This window comes from Anticarsia gemmatalis, chromosome 3 (assembly GCF_050436995.1).
Source record: "Anticarsia gemmatalis isolate Benzon Research Colony breed Stoneville strain chromosome 3, ilAntGemm2 primary, whole genome shotgun sequence".
In the NCBI taxonomy this organism is placed as follows: Eukaryota; Metazoa; Arthropoda; class Insecta; order Lepidoptera; family Erebidae; genus Anticarsia; species Anticarsia gemmatalis.
Genome location: NC_134747.1, coordinates 11,534,826 through 11,550,136, shown reverse-complemented (window position 1 = coordinate 11,550,136; position 15,311 = coordinate 11,534,826). Strand labels below are relative to the sequence as shown.

At 31.8% G+C, this 15,311-nt stretch overlaps 1 protein-coding gene across 10 annotated transcripts in view; it reads left to right on the top strand.

Moving 5' to 3' along the window:
* The window catches only part of Pde1c (Phosphodiesterase 1c), a 519,661-nt gene that overhangs the window by 289,950 nt on the left and 214,400 nt on the right, over positions 1–15,311 (top strand). For 6 of the 10 annotated variants that reach the window (XM_076136568.1, XM_076136567.1, XM_076136574.1 and 3 more), the window contains exon 2: positions 12,804–13,115. The exons of the other annotated variants lie outside the window; for them this stretch is intronic. In XM_076136568.1, the coding sequence (XP_075992683.1) occupies positions 12,854–13,115 (262 nt within the window). In that variant the 5' untranslated portion in view covers positions 12,804–12,853. The remainder of the gene's footprint in view (positions 1–12,803; positions 13,116–15,311) is intronic. 10 annotated transcript variants of the gene reach the window in all.

Below are 15,311 nucleotides of genomic sequence, written 5' to 3'. Positions count from 1 at the left end.
TTGAAAAACTGATCGCTTTTAGCACTAGTCTTTTTGTATGAACTTTTTTTTCAAGAAGATTTAAAGTATGACATTCTCGATATAGGTACTGCGCTTGATGAAGTTATGGTATTATTATACGTTATTAATGTCATATTCAGATAAAGTAATTTTGCTTAAATCTACGCATAAAATTATTTAACAAAACTTTAAATTGTACAATATGAACAAAGATAACATTTACAAAAACCATTATACAACAACGAGACAGCTTAATTACTTAGTTAAATATTATATTTTAAGCTAAACAACAGCACTTAAAAGTAAGTAAGCCTATTAAGTTATAATAATTATCTTAATCTACAATTATTACTAACACTCATAAAAGTTTATTTTTAAATGGCTGACATTCTAAACAATTTTTGTTAGAGATTTTTTGCTTCACAATTATTTTTCGATAAAATGCTCTATTTTTTTTCGAAGAAGGGGTAATATTAATATTCATAGCTTTCTACGGGTCAATAGTTAAAAAAAGAACGAGACGGTATTTTGAGAAAAATAATATCTGCTAAGAAATCAAAATAACCTTTGAAAACCAATTTCGTTATATTTTAAAGCATATAAATTTGTAGTAAAAAATATAATGGTTCGCAGCAGGAATTAAAAAAAATGGGGCGATCTGAAATGAGCCAAAAATAAAAGCTACATTTCTTTTTTAATCAGGTACTAATGCGTTTTTTACTTAATAATTAAATTTCCTTTTACTTATTTTTTATTTACTTACTTAAGTAATTAAATTTTCAAGCTTGACAGTACAAAAATAATTCCGGTACGGTATAGTTGCAGTAATAAAAGGCTTTAATAGGTCCTTTTCTGGAACAAATTTCTTTATCAATGTTATTCGTGGTATAAAAGTTAGAAAGTTGTAAACAAAGGCATGTGGCCGTTACGTGACGACAGCTTGAAAAAAATCGTGACTGTAAATACAGCCTTAAGGTGTGTCACACACGAATATGTAGATGTTAAACTTTTCTTTATGAAATACTGGTTTTTGTGAATTCATTCTGGTGGACGGCTTCCTATCACTATCGACTAAAAGCTATCGAATATATTTACTAATATTAAGTCGGGGAAAAAGTCTTTTCGCATTATAGTATGTATGAACTTGCAACAAAATCTCTTTGGGTTTAAGAATCACAAATAAGTACACGGTTCATTAGGTTTTCTTGAGGTAGTTTTAAACTAGAACTCGGACTTATGTGAGATTTTGGAAATTTCTCCATTGTAGTTTTGGTTGCTCAAGCCACCCTAAGTTTATCTTAATTGGTAGAGATACCGATACTAACCGAGTGTACAACACACCAACCAACTTCACTAAAGGTAGCTTACCGCATTTGTTTATCAGTAGGTAAATGAGGGTAACTTGAATCCATGAAGCTATAGTTTCATAGCCGATATCGAGGAAACTTCTCACCAGTACCTCGATTCTCTACCACTGTCGACTACCGACAACTGGCTTGTCATCGAGAAATTTTGTATGAAAAACAAATCAGCGTCTCTGACGGGTGTCGTAGGAATTATTTTGGCAGTACATTCTAAATGTCAAACTTTCGATACTCGACAGTACCGACTGTAGAGATTGCGCTACAGTACCTCGATACTCTACCACTTTCGACTACCGACAACCGGCTAGCTATCGACATTTAGATAATTTTGACATTTAGAATGTTTCAGATTTTCATACAAAATTTCTCGATGACAGGCCGGTTGTCGGTAGTCGATAGTAGTAGGGAATCGAGCTACAGTTCAGCTTTGCGTATAAATGCGAAGCGTTATCTATTCGCCCAAGAAGTGTAATACAATAAATCCGAGTAAGTCGCTGTTTAAAATCACAAATAATACGTTAAGGAAACGCGAAGGTTTGTTTCTGTTTACATGCAGCGGATGCGGCAATGAGTTTGCACACGCGAGCCTTAGGCAAAGTACTGAAGACCGTGAAGAATGCTTGCAAGTATTTATTGATGGTATCGGGTTGGGAAAATTATTGAGTGGTTCATGGTATCGGGTTGGGAAAATTATTGAGTGGTTCAGAATTTAGGATTTATTTGTGTTTATGTTTGAAATATTTTGTAACTGAATTGAAGGTCTAAAATCTGGTACCTATATATCGATGTTATTGAAATAGCTTGTCCATTTATTTTAGACAAGTTTCAGTGGAAAGCCTTGGGGAGACCTTTGCCCAGCAGTGGGATGATACGGCCTAGTATTAAAAATGATTAGGTATATTATTATTGTAAAGATCATACTAGTTACAACAAGTACGCCCATAGGTAAAATAAGCATATTATTTTTGTAAATTATTAAATTAATATGAAAAGCTTTATGTTTAATCAGCCCCGAATAACTAGCATTTGAGTTTTAATAGTTATGAGAAAATAACTTAGTAATAGTGTTAACCATTATTTTAAACTTTAAATATTTGTTCATAAAATGAATATCTAAGATAAACATAGTTTTGAAAATAAATACTAAGCTATTAACTTTGTAGGTTATTCTTGTTATTAAAGTTAGTTTTGAATAAACTAATCTTAAAACTCGAATTATTTTGATAACGAGAAAATTAAGGGTATTATTAAAATAGTTCAACCTCGTGATGACATTGACTGACTTTAAGAGCAATAGTCAAATATACTTCTTAGTACATCATTTTATACAGTGAACTCAGAGTTTTTTCAGTCGGTACTATCGAGTATCGAGAACTTGACATTTAAAATGTACTTAAAATTAGTTTCCACGGCATCCGCTAGTGGCGCTGATCAGGTTTTCATCTTTTGTTGATGGGTGACCAGCAGTCATTGACTGCTGGTCACCCATCAACATTACATCAACGCTATTTTGTACAAAGACTATTGAGTCTTTGTACAAAATAGCGCTACAGAGATTCCAGTTCGTAAAGCATTTTTACTAAATTTTGGGACCTCATTTCATTAAATTTAATATTGAAGAAGTACCTCTTGTTTACCAAGTGCTAATCTCAGTGTATCAAGTTTATTAAAATTTGCTCAACACAATGAGAGGTTGAGGTAATTTTGTTTCAAATATTTAAAATATTTTCTACCTTGAGGTAATTGATAATAGGGGATACTTTTTTATAAGCTATGCAATAATATAATGCTCTAAAAGTTGTTCGAGGTCTTATTTGACAGGTTTTAGTACTAACTATAAGAACCTAATTATGTGTTTCAGATTTTGACAAACATTCTAGCTAGTATTAAATAACAGACAGCTACACATCATATCACCTTACAAATTACAAGCATTATAATTAAACTCAAACTGAAATCAAACCTGGAATCCCACCACAAAAGTCCTACAAAACAAAACATATCATAGATTCGAACTCTACATCTCACTAAAACCGCAAAAATATTATACGCTAAATCTAAAAGAAGCTAGTAAAAAATAATACGCAAATTGAAAAACGATCTCGTCCTTTCCCTTGGGTATTACTAACGCCGTTTTCATAACGACCTACTTGATAACAAAGTGTTCCTATTATACTACTTAAAAGGTTTGTCGACCTTAAAGGGAAAGTGCTTGGTGTTTTTTTAATTCCTCGTGAGAATTAGCACGTTATTAGGGAGTTATATTGTCATTGTCATGTTTTGCTGTGACCAAAACAAAACAACGGTTATTATATTATTAGCTATCGTATTACGAAATATAATTGAAAATCGAGTTATGATAAATTTGACGTTTGTTTTATATTTGTCGTATTAGAAAATAAACTACGGAACTTAATAGTCAGCAATTTGATACCTGAATCATTGCCGTATGATTCATGTACGAAAAACTTATTTCTATGTGTCGTTTCGTCTGGTCGAAAAAAAGGATTTATTACTATTATTAAAATTTCCCCACATTTTTCACAAAAATAGATTTTATGCAGTATATTTGATATAAAATCAAGATGTTTTATACTCAATAAAACAGTCTCTCAAATTATCAAAAGTTTGAATCATATCTTCCTATTTCTCATTCATTAACAAATAATATTTCTTCAAAGGATCAAAGCGCTTAAGTCTGTAATGTTTCATTAATTGGTTCAGTGGTTACAAAGATAAGCTTCGTATAATGAGCCAACTATTCTTGATCCTGTCTATTGGGAGTTTCTTTTGGTGGATTGTGTGTATTTGATATTATTGTAAGGGAAGTAGGTTAATATGATTACTATTTAAATAAAATCTCTCTGCTGATTATGATATTTATAGCGTAACATATATATTATGTATAGCTAGAAAAGAACAGCATGGGTTTTCTAACTGTAAATTTAGATAGGTACTAATAGTTTTGACTTACTTTTGAGATAAATGCAAGATTTACAATAACAAAAAAAAAACGATTTAATAAACTAAAGTTTTTAAATCCAAGGATTATAACGTTTGTATGTTATTAAAGCAATTTTAAGAGATAAAATATATTGGAAAAATAAAAATGTACAACAAATATTCATAAACTAACCTATCAGAAAACGATAAAAATGGACATAAATAACAAAAATTCACATAAAAATTCACATAAAATCATAACGCTAAAAATCAACAAAACGTTGACGATCAGACATCCCGTGGAGGGTTTTGAAGAGGCATTCGATGCAAATGACTCGGAACGGTCCTCACGTCGTTCATTAATGTTCTGATGGAGGACGTGCTTCAATTGATATGATGATTGTTGTGTTACGAGTTTTGTATCATTGATTCTGTTCGTGTTTTATTTTTGTGAGACGGTGTAAATTTTGTGCTGGCGCGTGAAAATTTGGTTGAAGGAGTTGGATTGTTTTTTTTTTATTTAATTCAATTGTAACTATCTGAGTATAGTAAAAGTGTAATCATATTCATATCATTATTTTATTTTAACATTTTTTTTTAAGTATAATTGTACTGAGACAATTTGAATACACGGCCACTGACTCACAAAATCAGTTTCATTCCCAACGAAACGAAACGAAACTCCTTCCGCATTAAGTTTGATTAGATTAAACTTAGAGTTCAAAATAAGTTGCCTAAGTAAAAACTGCTTACTTTCTCACCTTTGGGTGTTTGAATTTAAAAACGTCGAACAAATTTTTCACACATTTTGTGATTTCTAAAGATTAACTAAACTTAGTATCAGTTTTATTTCCTCAAGTCTATAAAAGTTCAGTAATTCGATCTCAAAAACTTACTTCACTTTAGTTTCCCAAACAATGGCACTAACTTAAAAATAACAATACAAACTCGCCCCAATTCTAGAAAAGATTTCTTTTGTTCGTAGAAAGGCGATATTTTGATACAGTTCACTTCATTTTATTAGTTTTGTAGTAACGCTTTCGGACCTGAACTACTTTTGAATCGTATTTCGTTCGTGATTATTTTGTTGGTTATCTAGATAAGTGTCGGGGTTGATAAACGGAGGTTTGTTTTGTATTGTTGAAATGAATGGAGTAGTGCGAGTTTACAAACATTAGCCGCAAATTACTAAATCCGAATAGCGATATACAACAAGAATTGAACTCTTTTTGAATGTGCTTTAACGTGCAGTGACTGTAAAAGTAAAAAATATTTAAAGACTCAACATTTTCACAGTCTTGAAAACGAATCTAAAATTCTACGGAAATCGTTATTTGATCATAATTACCCATTGTCCACGAAAATAAAAAAGTATTCTAGTAAAATTAATAAATATTAAAAACGTCAACTTCAACAATAATATTCTTGATGAAACAATGACTAACTTACACTGTCATCACTACCATCTAACAGTTTCTTCAATGTAGTAATTTTGCTGCTACATATACTCATCATCTTATAAACTAATCGCCCGTGACTCGCCCATTACTCCTTCAAAGCCTCCGATAAGAACTTAATGTATTTTGTTTCTCCTTTGTAGATTAACAGAAACGCGTTAATGGGTACATGTATATATTTATTAACTGCTTTGACAAGATTTCTTACGCCTATGTGTATTTATATGTACCTATGTGAAGTACTTTTTCTTTGGTGCCGAATTTCGCATCCATTTGTTGCCATGGGTTTATGGCAGTTCTTTACTCTCTCTTGCCACTTATTCTGCTTTCCTGTATGTCGTATTTATTAGCAGAATTTGGTTGAATTATTCTGTCTTTCTTATGGTGTTTCTGCAATATGTTCATAATAATATTATTATCTCTCATTATGCGAAAGAGTTCGATAGCATTCTCATTTGATAAAATGAAAAATAAAGTTCAATACAAAAAATATTTATCTTGATACTTTTATAATTAGTTAAGGTAAATAAATCTATAGTTATCATCTGTCCGACAGATAGTTGCTTGTAGGTTCGATAGGCAGTCTCTAAATGTAAAATACTGGTATAAAATGTATCCTGTGAAAATGGAAGCCAACTCCATCATAGTTGAAAAAGGCTAGGCTGATAACGTATTGAATAGACGGATAAAAATTCAGACAGATTTCTACACCAATTTAGGTTTAATTAAATTTCCAAAATGTCGCTATGACCAAGTTAAATGTATTGTGTGCATGTGCACTATAGCCGTTTGTAGTCCCTGCAATGTTCATTCTATTAGGCACAGTTCCAAATCTACTCATGTTAGCTTGCTTTGACAGGACTGTAACTTAAACATTAGTTCAAAGCGGTGATCTAGAATTAAAAGTGATAATTTAAAAATCACGTAAAAACTGCCAAATCTTTATGGATACTGATTTAGAAATGAAAAGTGTAAAATGTGAATAAGTACACAAAAAAATAGCACTTTGTTGGAACGTAGCTATACTGTGTAAATAAAAATCACTTTTGGAAATAAATAATTGGACGATCCTTGACAACTTCTACAAAATGTTATACTTTCTTACTTTTGGTATTAATTGTAATACATAAATAAATGGTGCTTTAGTTTTTTAACCAGAAATAATGTTTAAAATATAAGATTATGTTAAAATATAAGAGCATAATCTTATTTTTCAGTTTTTTTCTACATCCAAACAAAGGACATAATTTACCCATGTCGGAATTAATTAAAATAGTTTTGCTGTACTAAAATTATACTCCAAAGCATTCTCTATCAAACGATTTTATCAACCAAAGGTCTTAGAACATCGTTTGTGTAAACTGTCAAAGAGAAATTACCTACGCATCAAATTTATGATCAAATTCCATTAATTTCGCGCCTTTGGTATTAAATTGTGGTTTAATTTTATGTGTCAATATTACCCTTGAAGTATGTAGGCAAGTTTAAGGGCTTAGGTATCAAAATTTACGAAGGCTGATTATGTTTGATATAATTTTAAGCGGAAAATTTGTACTAGATAAGTTTCTTTCAAATTATGTTTATTCCCAAAAGCTTCAGCATCTTAAAAATATTTTCATTTTAAATATTTCAACTTGTCTATTTTCTTCCACTGCCTTTATCAAAAACCGAGTAAGTAATTATAAAAATTTGAATTTTTGTCAACAACTGCAAATACTCAGCGTCCTCAACGTATTCTAAAGAACTTTTTAAAAGTTACATGAAATGTTACACGATCGTTACTCGATAGAAACACGTGTTGTCAATCACTCTAGAGGATTATAAAAATCACAGATTATAAAAATATAATTGAGATACAAAAACTATCAGTTCCTGTTCTTTACCTCGAGCTTCTTTCACCAGTTAGTCAAGGCATTCTTCTTCCAAGAAAGATCCAGGTATTTCAATGTCATTAGAAGGGCATTCTATGAATAAAACGTAAATAAACTGCCCAGCGGTAATACAGTTGGTATTGTAAACATCTGTCACTGGAATATAAACTATCTGGAGTTAAAAAAAGAATAGTGAAGAAAGAAACAGATCTTTATATTATTATCTTGATGGTTGGGCAATATTCTGCTGTAATCACTTATTGGCTTAATAAGTCTTATTGGCTACCATGATCGACTAGTTATCGATTAAGGAGTGTAATAACTGAGTCTAATTCCATTATTAAACGTAAAGTCTCTATTGCTATATTTTAAGATTTTTCTGTATCTGATACTTGATTCCGCTCAATTTTTCTCCTATATTAATATTTTTTCATTTGCTATATAACTCGTGCATTAGCACAACAACCATTGGTTATCAACAACCGGCTAGCTATAGAAAAAAATGTATGAAAATCTAATCGTTCTCTAGTGGGCACTCTGAGACTATTATTGCAGAATATTTTAAATGTCAAACTATCGATACTCGAGATTACCAACTGTAAAGAATCGTGCTACATACATCTTCTTCGAGCTTATTTTATTGAAAGTAATTATTCCATTAATTTAGAGGTAGTAAATTTCTAAAGAGTGTTTTTTTTTAATCTTTCCCGTTTAATTTTTATCATTCAAAGAGCGTGTTACAGTTTACAAAAAATGTAAACGTAGACAGGTGACAATAATGAGATTATAACATTAATATTCACAGAAGGGACCTTGTATAAATCATAATTGGAAATAATCTTTCAGACGTGACAATACTTGACAAGTACATCACTACATAGTATAAAACAAAGTCGCCCATTTTGTCTGTAGTCCCTTCGTATGCATAAAACTTTAAAACTACGCAACGGATTTTGATGCGGTTTTCACTAATAGAAAGAGTATTTTCTCCGACAGGTTTTTATATATAATTGAAATACATTGAAACTATATTAGCTGAGTTATAGCGATTTATGTCCAAGAAGTCAGAAAAAAAATCTAATTGAAGATTGCATTTGTGCGTGCGCCGCTAATACCGTTGGATACAAGTAAGAACAATGTATAGCAAAAACATTGGTCTTTATTAGTTCTACAAAAGAGTCCGCGATGACATATATCCAGCTTTTTTATTTAAGTCACAAAAACTACTTTTCTGTATTAAAAAAACATTTAATTCGTTGGGTGATGTTTAACTGGTGATATAACCAATAATACATATATCCTTATCAAAATAAGTAAGTTCATCATCACGAGCATTTAATTTAGATTATTTTTGCAGTTTACAGTGTGTTATTTAGACATATAGTTTAGGAGATATCACGATATTAGTATTGCGGCACGGTACGGGCCGGCCGCGGCGGCGGGGGCAGCGTCCCTATACTGTATTTGTCGAAGTAGCGGGATACACGCAAACGAAGTTGCGCGGGTCAGCTAGTTTTAATATAAAATGTAAACCTTTTAGGTATTTCACTTTACAAAATATATTGAATAATGGGATTTAAAAAATAGATAGCAGTATTAAATATGCATTTAAATGACAAAACGATTGAATTTCGCGTTAACAGTCTTCCAAATATGTTTATTCCCACTGCAACTTAACTACTTCATACATAAATGGACGATCGAACATTATCAATATAAACTGTATTTTACGCATAACTGGTAAAAGACTCAGCGAATCTTGAAAGAGCACGCTGCTGTATGAATCCTTTTGTAGCCAAAAAATAACATTAAAAGCCGAGAGCTTGTTTGCGAAATATCAATAAATAATGCCAATTACCTTAAAAAATAAATTATGAAGAGATATTTTTGAGCACGCGTCTAGTTGACAACTTTTCGTCCAAGTTGCGAAAAGTCACACAAGAAAATATTTCGCGATAAAACTGCTTCATTCGAGGCGCTCATTAAACTTTCTCTGACACTTTTACCGAACAGGCATATTTAGGAAAATTCCCAAAAAAATACTTTTGCTAAACACGTTAGTATTAGGGCAAAATGTTTAGAATAAAATTAAGGACGTTATTTGAACGAAATGCTATATTATACACGACTAACCCGTTGCTTTGTGGGCTAGGTGTAGTTTCCTATATGAAACTTTAGATATATTACTATTCTGTATTTTAAACCTCCTCTAAGTAACTAAGCACCAAAACGAAACAAAACAAATTAGTAGAATATAGGGATTGTAGTGATATAACTGTTCTAAATAACAATAGTACGAAACATTTAGATTTACACAAACCCTACGTTGCTACGGCACGTAGACACGTAGAGGTCTTAATACACAAATTGCTACGACTTCGTAGCGATTCCTGTATCGGCGAAACGTGAATTATGCTACGAATTTCGTAAATAGCACGTTGCTGCGGAGGTGTTGGTTCGTAATGAATGTAGGAAGATATCGGCGGGAAATATAGTGAGAATTGCGTTTTAGGCACAGTAATGGCCACTAGCCAGCGTCTATTTAAGTTAAATATTTTCATACGGTTCAGAAAATTTAAAATTTCTTCTTTAAAAGATAGCTTTCTAAAATGAGAAACCTTGTGAGTAATAAATAGTCAAGTGGAATTAAAATAAGTGTATGATTAAGAAAAAATCGTGAGAAGACTCAAAATTATACCGGGATGAACAACGCAAGGCTGTGGAGTTATGACTGTTATCAGAATGACAAAGTAGAAAAATAATACATGATAATATCTTCTATACTAATATTTTAAAGCTGAATGTTTGTTTGTTTGTTTGTTTGTTTGAACGCGCTAATATCAGGAACTACGGGTCTGATTTGAAAAATTCTTTCAGTGTTATAGAGCTCATTTATCGAGGAAGGCTTTGGGCTATATAACTTCACGCTACTTCCATCAGGAGCAGAGTATCAACGAAAAATGTTACAAAAACGGGGAAATTTCTCTCTTATGTGACGCAAGCGAAGTTGCGCGGGTCAGCTAGTATATAATAACTTCATTCCCATTGCTAGATTTCTAATAATATAATCAACTCAGAACTCATCAATAACATCTAATATCATAATCAATAAATTACATTTCAATTCTCTACTAACGGTACTCGCAAAACATTTCAAAGGACCATTAGTTGATCACAAATTCGCAGAATCATCGCATTATACTACAGAAAGTAAGAAACATTAAAATAAGGATAAAAAATCGCTTCGCTAGTGCTTTTAGGGAATAAGGTTACACGATCCAGGAGTACATTAATCACGTGTTTACGATTTAAATACTTGTAGGTATTGGGAAAACACTTTGCATTTAAAGAAAGAAAGGTAGAAAAGCTTGAAAAGTAGTACTTACTAGAAATTGTAATTGTATCAAAATTTTACCTTATGCAGTGTTTTGTTATACTTCTTAAGTAATTGTGACAATGTACAATTACTCTGCTTTAAGTTTGGATCTGTCTTGTTTGTATATAGAAACTAATGTTGAACGAAGTCCTGCAGTAGCAAACTTGAATAATGAATGTCACCGAATCATAATAATATTAGGTATGCATTAACATCGTGATTTAGAAAGTACTGAAAATATATTAAGTTCAATTAGCACGTAATTGTTTTTTGTTCCGATTAAAGCAAAGATGAAAAATTCAGTAAAAACAACTTGGCTGTTTAAGATTTTTCTTTGACTTTTCTCATTAACCACATAATAACTATTCTTTGACCTAAAAAATAATCCCAGATCACAGTTCCTCAACTATATTAATGGTCAAAATGGGAATAGACGGAGTAAGATCGATAGGCGATCGTAATCGTAATTTATCTATCTCCTAGTCATGGAACGCCCAAGATAATGGACTGAATAACGCTCAATTTATCCTTAAAGGCTCTCTATGTCGATAATTGGACGAGAATATTTATGTAGTGTGAGATAATTTGCCATACCGGCTTTATAATTCGCCTAATAGTCAATAATTTGTACACTTAATTTCTAACTGAGAGACAAATTAATAATTGAAAGTCACGAAATATGATTATTATTTATATATATTCGAGAATGATTTTTAATTATTTGGCAAATAGTTGTTTTGGCCTAGAAGTTGGCAACGCATAGTACAGTAAAAATCTTCTTACGTTACGCAGAGAACCTATCATAAGTTTTATGTTTATAGCATACGGAAAAAAATTGCAGGATCGACAAAATGTACCATCGACGTAATTTTTATGCTTTCACTATTAAGAGTTTTTGATGTTATGGTTTAGCATTTAATTTTGTATCGAATATTTGTCATTTTTTGACCAAATTGCGTAGTTGTTTTAAGTTTCTGTTCAAAAAAAAAATATTTTTTTAACCAACGGCTGCAATACAATGCTGGTCAAAGGTCTCCTCCTGAATGAGGGAGGCGTTATTGGCTTTGCTGGCTTCGTGTGAGTTTTGGAATTATTCCTACTTAAATATATTACGTATACTCCGAAAAATGTACGACAATAGTTTTTCATATGAAAACCATACATTTTTCATATAAACATAAGCAGCATTATTATTATGATTAAAACCATACCTCTACAATATAAACGTTTTCTAAACGCTATAATGTCTACAACGACCTACATATGGGTTTAATTACCCGCATCTTAGTTTCTTCACTTGTAGATTAATCTTCGGACCGTCCTTCGCCGCTGTAGATCGTAGATAGACCACTAACGCTTTGTCAACCATATCGAGATACTGGGGAAATTCAGATAATATTGTATTTAAGGAGTGTATTTTTTGTATTATTTTTATGAGGTCGGCTTATTTTATTCTTCTTTAGGTATTTTAAGGGCAAAATAATGATGTTGACAGTTTTTAAGTACGTTGAAATTATTTTGTGTTTTGGGCGATCGTTTTTCATTGATATGGTATTTGTAAACTTTGTCGGGATCTATTTATATTTTACTAAATAATATAAGCACATATACCAAAAAAACTATGTTATTCAGTTTATAAAAAGCTGAGTAAGTGACATTCTGACTCTACATTTATTGAAAACATACCATGTAGCATCGGCATGTACCAATTTTTTTACGGATTGAGCTTTAAAGTTTTTGGCTTGAATTTTTTTCATAATACAATATTAACAAGGTTTTTCTTTCCTTACAGTGACATAGTGTAACTGTGTACGAGTGATGTATAGTGAATTTTGAGGCAAAATGGACAAAAACGCGGCCGAGTCCACCAAGGGCATATACGGGCAAGTGCGACAGTTTCGCGACAAACCGGACTTGTCGTCCGAGTTGTCGTTCGAGGAGTTGAGGAACAAGTTTGATACAAGTGCGCCCCAAGCGGCGAGAAAGGAGATCGCTTCGAATCCCGCCACGCACGGCAGCGCCACCCGCCAAGTGGTGAGCGGGAAAATCTTCAAGAAGTGCAAAAGTGCCACGTTTCAGATAGATGGCGCCACTTACACGATTGGTAAGTTGTTAGTACGATTTTGCGTCGCTAGTTTTAGTGGCGCTAGTGAGTTGTTTAGTTTAAGTGAAAGCTTAGTGTTGAAACGTTTGCGAATTACAAACCAAAACTTAATTAGAGGTATTACTTTGGATTTATCATTGATTGTCATCATTATTATATAGTGATATTGTAGTTTAATAAACAACAGTTACATTTAATGAAATTGATTATAAATGATATTTCCATTTAACATACTTTAAACAATACATTAAATATTTGATCAAGCTGTTTACCCAAACCGTATTCACGCTCAATTACAGCAACAACCCCCAACAAAAAACCTCAACAGACCTCAAGCATTTAATCCAAAGGGTTCAAACCCACATGTCATTTGCAGTGGAATCGTAAACCGTTTAAAATCAAGGTTCAACCCTTCTGGCTGATTGAATATGCACCTCGACAAGGGTTAGTCAAAATCATGTTATTCATGGAACTTAATAGGATATAGCAATTTAATTGTAAATGTATTGTAGGTTGTGTTATAAATAATAATTATTGTTATTATAATTTCTATCTCTATGTATAGACACAACGAATAATATCACGTTAGTGTTTTTAATAATGTTTATAAAGAACGTCTAGTATTTTTTATTCACAATAATTTATATGCAAGCAAATAGAGCAATGCAGGAATAGTTAAAATTACTTCAAAATGAAACTGATATCAGAATAATTTGACATCAAAAATCCACCGGCCACCATTAAAATTTTATCAAATACCTGCAAAAAATACTACACAAATACAGTATTCCATACCCTTTCATATCATAAAACAAAACACTCAACAAATTACAAAACACAATGAACTCAAAAACATTTAAAATGTTCTAACAAAATATAGGCCGTAAAACAAAAACAAAAAACAAGAAAAACATCGAAACAACATGGCGGGGAATTTCCACAAGCCCAGTTTATCTTGTGCAACGATAAAACAAATTGTTAGCGCAAACCGGGGTGGAATGGCCGACGTCACGCGAACTTTGGCTTACTGCTGATCCAATTAATACGAACGGTAATGTAAGCCTTATGTTGAATGATGAAGTGTGTGACGAGGGTGTGATTCGATGTAATGATGTTTAAAAATGTTTTTTGTTTAATGAAACATGTTTTCGGGATAATTATTCGGGATAAAAACATTTAATTCGGCCTATGATTTGAAACTGAAATATTATTATGGCGCTGTTAACAAAGGTCACGTTAGAACAATACATTAAATTAAGTGTTGTCAGTACTATTCTCACAAAGAACACAAAAACATATAATAGTATTGATTTCGGGTCAGATTGATCGCATTGTAATCAATTGATACGCAATTAGTTTTTCCAATTTTCTTTTTCTGAAAACCGGAGTAACGACTGCGATAAACGTGTATCTTAGTAAAAAGTAGAAAGAAATATTATTAATAATATTTTATGTTAGAATAAGTGATTAATAAACATTTTAAGTTAATGAGTACACAATGCACTTATTCAATAATGATGTCAAAGTAAGAAGGAACTGCATATATTTTTTTTTATAAACAAAGATAAAAAAATACCACAATATTGGTATGCACTATGCCATTGTTTTGATCTATTAATTAAAACCGCCTTTCATAGCCATTACGTACGACCCATTCTTTCGTGAACTGATCAACATCGTTTGCGTTGTTTTTTAGCAACGCAAAGAAAAAAACAATACCTTGCGCAATTTTCCAATTATAAATAATTTAGTGTTATAATAATTTTAAATTAATATTTATTTGTGCGTCTGTAATTTACTGAATATTGAAGGGTTACTTCACTAACATATTATTACAGTTTTTACATTGTTCTATGTTTTGAAATAACAGTAACACGTCGAAATCATAATAAACAAAAATTTTGCGTCGTTTTGTTTCGGAAAATATTTTTTACTGCTATGCCCGTATACCCTTCAGTGGATTCAAATTTTAACTCAAACTATTGAGCCAGTTCATATTTGTTATCACCTATCAAAATTTAGGTCTACGATCAGTAGCTCAATTCTTTCCTACTATCGACTACTGACAACTGGCAAGCTATCGAGAAATTTTACACGAAAACTTACCTGGCCCGGTAAGAACTATTTTGGCAGTACATTTTAAATCTCAAACACTCGATGTTTAACAGTACAGACTATACAGAATTGGACTACAGT